Raw genomic sequence first — 6,987 nt, forward strand, 5'->3', positions numbered from 1 at the left:
GGACCATTCCCGAAGGTCCAGATGTGATTCAGGAATCCATTGATGCGTTGAAGATTGTTCAACAGAACATGAGAGCAGCACAGAGCCGACAAAAGAGTTATGCTGATAATCGTCGAAAGATGTTGCAATTTGAGGTTGGCGACAAGGTTTTCCTAAAGGTTTCACCTACAAGAGGTGTCCAGCGTTTTGGAGTTCGAGGAAAGTTGAGTCCAAAATTTATTGGACCTTTTGAGATCCTAAGGAGAGTCGGGGAAGTTTCTTATGAGTTGGCTTTACCTCCAAGTTTAGCAAAAGTTCATAATGTGTTCCATGTTTCACAGTTGAGGAAGTATGTTCATGATCCGTCTCATGTTCTAGCTCACGAGCCGCTTTTGATTGAAGAGTCTTTGGTGTATGAGGAACGACCAATCAGGATCTTAGATACCCGAGTAAAAGAGTTGAGAAATTCGAGGATTCCATTGGTCAAGGTTTTGTGGTCAAACCACGGGGTTGAAGAGGCGACTTGGGAAAAAGAAGTCGACATGAGAGAGCGTTATCCTAACCTTTTTGGTAAGTCCTAGTTTCGGGACGAAACTATCTAAAGGGGGAAAGAGTTGTAACAGGCTCAAATTTCTTAATCTTAATCTTCTTCCGAAATTTCTTTTCGAATTCCTAATCCTTTGGTTATCTAATTCAAATCACCTTTAATTCTAAACCTTATTCCGATTTTTGTAATTTCTTCCAAATATTAAACTTAAAAATATATTTATATTCTTAAATTTCTTTATAAGCACTAAAATATTATTTTATTATTTTATACTACAAAAAGTAAAATTTTAATATTATATTTACGGTTTTATTAAAACGTTACGTTTCAATTTCGTTTCCTTAAACTAACTTTACTACTTATCATTTTAACTTTAAAACTTTGATTTAATTATTTTATACCTAAAAATTAACTATATTTTTTTATTAACTTTAAGTATAGTTTTAACTAAAATTTTCTAAGTAAACTTTCATATTTTCATAATCAAACCTTAATCATACTTTCCCATTAATCTAAAACATTTCACTAGCATAAACTAGAACAAAAATTTGATGAATCAAAATCCTTTCTACATCAATCCATAATGTTCATCACTTACACAAGCTATCACCATTTCCTTACACAAGTTAACCTTCTTCTACACTCCAAATTCTTACACATCCACTTGCACACTCCAACTCTTACACATTCACTTACACACTCTAAATCACTTACACAAGTTAACCTTCTTTTTCATACAATCTTATGAACTAAAAAGTTGCCCAAAACCCATTATAAATACCCCTCCTTAGCCATGAGATCACTTGCACCCCCATCATCAAATCTTTCTACCATTCTTTCTTATATCTTCACTTCATTAACATCTTACTAACTTTATACCCTTTTTATTTGTTGAAGAATCAAATGAAGATGGAGCTTGATCTTATCACTTCTTAAGCCAATAATCATCAACTTTTGAAAAGTCAAGTATTATCTTTTGGAGCTTGGATATCATTTTCTTTTGGGTAATTGAAGATCTACTTCTTTGAAGCTTGGAACCTTGAAGACTTTCTTTTGGAACTTATTTCCTTAAGTTCTTATTTTTCTATTATTATTCTCTTACTTGGTTTAGCACCACCTTCGGAGGAAAATGGTACACATTTTCTTAACTCTCTCGTTATGTGATATTTATTTATGGTTACTCGATAATATAAAAGCATGATCAACATGATTTTATTTTAGTCATTTAAACTTTATATGGTAATATTAAAGTTATATCCAGTTTAGTGATATTTTCGTCAAAACAATAATACTTTTGGGACACTCAAAAAAAAAAGTCATATATATGGAAATTTTTGATTAATATGATAATATAGATATATACGAATTTTACTAGTTAAATAAACTTATGTGTTTAAAATGATTTCATATCATCTTGATGTTTTGATATTTTTTTGTTGGACTCAAGTAATTATAAAGAATTATTAATCGGTTTATCGGTAAAATAGTCAAACAAATTTGTTAAAATGCTTAGCATTGTTTTTCTTGAAAACTCATTTCATATAGATTTTGGACCCTTAATAATTTGTCGGATTATGTTATTTTTATAGTGATGATAGATCCGTTTTACTATTTTACTGGTTATTTGATAAAATATGTTATTAAGTACTTAGAAATATTACCCTTGACTGTTATGATTATTTATGACACAATAATGACTTAGTTTAGCCTCAGGAATCTTAGTATAGCTACGAAAATTTGTTATTTAATTAAATATTAATTTATTAGATACTAGTAATTTGTTTCTACTAAAAGGGTAGAATTGTCAAAAATTTGACTAGTGGAAGTTTGACTTATAAGAATGTAAACTATTTCGGTTTAGAGTCTTGTTTGATATTGCATGATATTGATTGTATGACTCTGATAGTAAGGTAACGTCGAACCATGGACCGGCATGTAAAATCCCGGCGTCCGTGTTAGCCGGCACGTAAAATGCGGTGTCAGACAGGGGGTCCGAGAAAAACTCATCCTGTGAAGTCTCGAGCATAACAGTATTGAGAGGAGTGACGACTCCCACTACAGTTAGGGTTTAGGACTATGGTCCTCACCTAACCAGACCCTTACATATATCAGTTGTCATTATTGTTGTGATCTTGTGATGTGCTATGATGGTAAAGCTATGAGGCTTAATTGAACTTGATTAAATAAGCATTAAGGTTACCAAGTATTTAGTAGCAGTAATGAACTTCTGCAAGTATTAAGAATGTAACTTAATGGCTTAGTAAAGGTCAATAATGAGTAATAACCTTCTATATTGTGCTTGATGATTATTTTGTAAGCATGATTTAACTATCGCATCATAAGCTTGTTGAGAAAATTTTACTCGGCTTTATCGCTGACCGATTTAATCGGCTGTCATCCGTATTATGGATGACAGTATTTTGCAGGAAAAATTAGCTCAGGTTTCGATCCAGGCCGCAACTTTAATTATTCTATCGAGGACTTAGCTTCAATGATTTTACTTGATGACTATATTGTACTTATTGTTTTTTTTTATCGTATTTAAGTAAACCTTATTTTATATTTTCTCAGTTGTAAGATATTTTTTTTACTTATGTTTTGAACAATTTTAGTTTAAATGGTTTTTAGCAGTTCGGCGTTTTACACTTTCGCATTATTTATCTTAAGTATAATTATTAATGTTAATTATATATCGAGAGTGCCGCTCCTGCTACATTAGTGCAACCGGAATGCAACCGGCCTTTATTATGAATTCTATTAGAGATAATTTTCCTGGTTTTTATGCTAGTATGAATCAGATATATAATATTAGGCAATCAATAAGGAGAGATGAAATGGAGGGCAGGACTCCCCTTCAACACTGTCTTCATATGGCCACAGAACATAATTATGTGGTCTGGACAGAGTTGGATAATGACGGGCACTTGAGCAGACTTTTAATTGCAAATCCTACTTCAATCCAAATGATACGTACGTGGCCGTATGTTGTGCTGATAGATACAACGTACAAAACGAACAAATCAAAGTGGCCACTATGTGAAGTCATCGGAATGACGCCAACAAATCACAACTTCTTGGTTGCGTTTTGTTTGACGCGAGATGAGGCGGCTGTGTCGTACTCGTGGGTGCTGCAGGGATTGAGAGATATTTTCGGCAGTGCTCAGACTCCTAGCGTCATTGTAACCGATCGTGACGAAGGTTTATCTGCAGCTATTCGTGACGTCTTCCCAGGTAAAAACGCTTTGTGAGTTCATTATTGTGGTTATATCTATTGATAATGTCTTAATTACGTTCACTGTTTTGTTTAATGTAGATGTACGTCATTTGTTATGCACCTGGCATATTGGCAACGATGTTGAGAACATGGTGGACAAGTTGTGCGGCGGCAAGAAAAATCAACAAGGGCAGTTATTTAGGAAAAGTAGATGGAACCCCTTGGTTGAAAGTGCTACAATCCGGGAATATGAAAAGAGATGGGAAGGGATCGTCAGTACGTGGTCGGTTAGGAACCGAAGGGTCGTTCGGTATTTGACTGGAACATGGATTCCACTTAGAGAGAAATTTGTGCGTGCGTGGACAAATGATTGTTTACACTTGGGTAACCATACTACCAGCAGAGTGGAAAGCCAACACTCGTCTTTTAAGTATTACCTTGGTAGCGGTAATAGCTCATTCGATACCCTTTTCAAAAGGGCGCACGCACAGATTACAAATCAACAAGCTAAAATCCGACAATCGCTACAGGAATCCATGACTTCTGTACCAAGAACGCTACGACAGTATTTCTTTAGACCTCTATATCGCCACGTGTCTCTCTATGCCTTGGAGCAGATCCAGAATGAGTTTAACCGCATGTTAGAACTGGGTGATTTTGCATTGAACAAATGCGGTTGTGTACTTCTAAAAACCCATGGATTGCCATGTGCATGTTATTTACAAATAAAAATTGGATCACATGGTGCTTTGTACTTGGATGACATTCATGAATTCTGGAGTACTTTGAGGTACACAGAGGTAGGAGACGAACCCAATGAAGAAGTACGAAACGCGAACGCCAATGACAAAGAGTACTTTCAATCTCTGGTCGATGAAGTCCTTAAATCTGATCCCGCTTTTGTTCGTCGAATGGCTGAGGTACTTGAATATGAATTACACCCAGATGGTGCGGATATACCTGAGCCTTACGCTAGTCCACCGAGAAAGGGAAGACCAAGCACTAGTAAAACCATGAGAAGGAGAAAAAGTTCATTTGAATATAGCCGATCATCTTCTCGTGGTCGAGGGTCTAGATATTCTTCCCGCGGGAGATCAAGTGGCAGATCTAGTGGCCGAGAGACGCAATCTTCAGTAGGAATTAAGTTCAGTTTCAACTTATCCGGTAATTGAATTAATTTTTAGTTTTTTTCATTAATTATTTGTTATTGTGGTTATATTAACTTAATTTACATTTATTGTAGATGATCCAGGAGGTCGTGATTTCTCACAGTTTCCATGGCCTGATTACATCCCATTCATGCTTCCTCCTTATTTGTTCGACTGGATTGATGTGTTAGGTGATGGTAACTGTGGATTTAGAGCAATTGCCGTCACAGAGCTGGGAGGCGAGGAAGCATGGCCTATTTTAAGACGTGCTATGAGTATGGAAATGCAAATGAACAGAGCGCAATACCTAACTTTGTATCTATCTCATGAGTCACTAGACGAGTCAATATTCAGAGTAGGTTCACACACCGATGGACCTGCTCCTTTCATGCACTGGTTCGATGCACCGATGGCTTTCTACTCTGCAGCAACGTTTCTTAACATTGCCATTGCTTTTTATGGTTCTGCTAACGGTGATTCATTAAACAACTGTTTGATTCTTCCTTTAAGAAAATCACAGGCCGCGAGAAGTGTAAATAAACTAATACATATACTTTGGGTTAATCGAAATCATTTTGTTCAACTTTTTATGAACGACGATTCATCCCCTCTGCCGCCGATCCACCCACGTTGGAAACAAGCAGCTGACAATTTCGCGAAAGATCTTGACACAAATTTCACTACGAGGATTATGTTGTGGAATAATCTACGCGGGGCACCCCCACCAACAAATAACACCGCTGACGATGCTGTAAATTTAGATACTCCATAGAATCTATACACGACATTCATTAAAAGTTGTATATAATCCATAATTATACTACAGTGTGTGCTGTTAACAATTTATTTATTTCTTTGATTAATAGGAGGAATTTATAATGCTGGTAGACAAATATACATGTATTTGTGTGATGTGGGTTAGTGTGTATATTTATGTAAATTAAATGCAATCATTGACGAAATTAAATGCAATAAATAATGTAAAATAGTTTCAGTACAGACTATTCAGGGCCTTGCCCTTGATCAGTATGCCATTGATCATATAATTCTCTACAATCATTAAGGTATATTTCTAACGCATGTCGTTGACGGGAGTTCAAATCCGCAAGCCGCGTAGGTAGTCTTGCCACTGGAGAGAATCAACTGGCCCATTCTTTCGCGAACTGAAAACACAACAGTACAATGTGCGTTATTAAATCATTAAATAAAAGAAACTTGAAAAAAAATTTATAATAAAACTCACGTAATCAGATCTGCTCTGACCAGGACCAGGACCGGAAGCCAGCAATTCGTCTCGGGATATGTACGGGTGCGAGCAAACTCTGAACCATTCAACGTAATTAGGTTCAGTCTCTGAAGGAACAGTAGCCCGTCGAAGTCCCTGCTCAACAAGGCGGCCACTGTAGGGGAACCTACTCCACGCCTCCACAAATGCAGCAGCAGAAGAAGGAAAGGTCACGGAGTAGGTTCCGTGTGCCGGTCGAAGAGCCTTGGCTGGTCTCATAGGAGCTAGAGGAATAGACTGCACGAACCCAATCTGTCGCAATGCCCGCTCCGGCAAATACACCTCCACAACATCAAAGCAGGTGATACCCCCGATGACTGTGGTGCGTGGGTGCTCATGCAGCAACGCAGCAGCTCCACAATTGTAGGGAGTCCATTCAACCTGCTTACAGGCCAAGTTAAAAAACAAATTTCCTACACATAAAAAACAACATGCATGACAAAATGTAATGTAAAATACCTGAGTCTCTGTCATTGAGTCCAGAACCTTGCGGAATGATATCAACCTGTCCAGCTCACGACCTACTTTCTTCGGCGTCCACATCTCCGCCCTAGTCGTGTTTGGCACATCATCTCGGCGAGGATGAGGGCGGAAAGCGGGGAAGTACTCATAGATCCATGTTTGGAGCAATGTGAGGCATCCAGCAATGGTCTTGCAACCAGCCCTAGATGCCATTCCGAGCTGCCTGTACAAGAACGCCAAAGTCACCGCACCCCAAGCCACGTCCTGTTCATCGTCGTTGACGACAACTATCGGGTGAGGTCGCATGCCAGTCCTGGTCTTATCCGCCAACAAGGTAGAGCCAATGACAGCC

The 6,987-nt window shown here is 37.6% G+C and overlaps 2 protein-coding genes across 2 annotated transcripts; one reads left to right on the forward strand and one right to left on the reverse strand.

Annotated features, from left to right (window-relative positions):
• The first annotated feature begins 4,276 nt into the window (after nt 1-4,276).
• LOC130813612 (uncharacterized) lies at nt 4,277-5,660 on the forward strand. Its single transcript, XM_057679448.1, has 3 exons — nt 4,277-4,391; nt 4,620-4,904; nt 4,984-5,660. Exons 1-3 carry the CDS (start codon nt 4,277-4,279, stop codon nt 5,658-5,660), a joined length of 1,077 nt encoding a protein of 358 aa, XP_057535431.1.
• Nucleotides 5,661-6,027: 367 nt separating this feature from the next.
• LOC130813613 (protein MAIN-LIKE 1-like) lies at nt 6,028-6,778 on the reverse strand. The gene is made up of 3 exons (XM_057679449.1): nt 6,633-6,778; nt 6,132-6,554; nt 6,028-6,051 (listed from the first exon to the last, which is right to left on the reverse strand). The coding sequence occupies exons 1-3, from the start codon at nt 6,714-6,716 to the stop codon at nt 6,028-6,030; spliced, it is 531 nt and encodes a 176-aa protein (XP_057535432.1). The 5' UTR covers nt 6,717-6,778.
• Between the last annotated feature and the right edge of the window lie 209 nt (nt 6,779-6,987).

Source organism: Amaranthus tricolor, chromosome 5, assembly GCF_026212465.1.
Source record: "Amaranthus tricolor cultivar Red isolate AtriRed21 chromosome 5, ASM2621246v1, whole genome shotgun sequence".
NCBI lineage: Eukaryota > Viridiplantae > Streptophyta > Magnoliopsida > Caryophyllales > Amaranthaceae > Amaranthus > Amaranthus tricolor.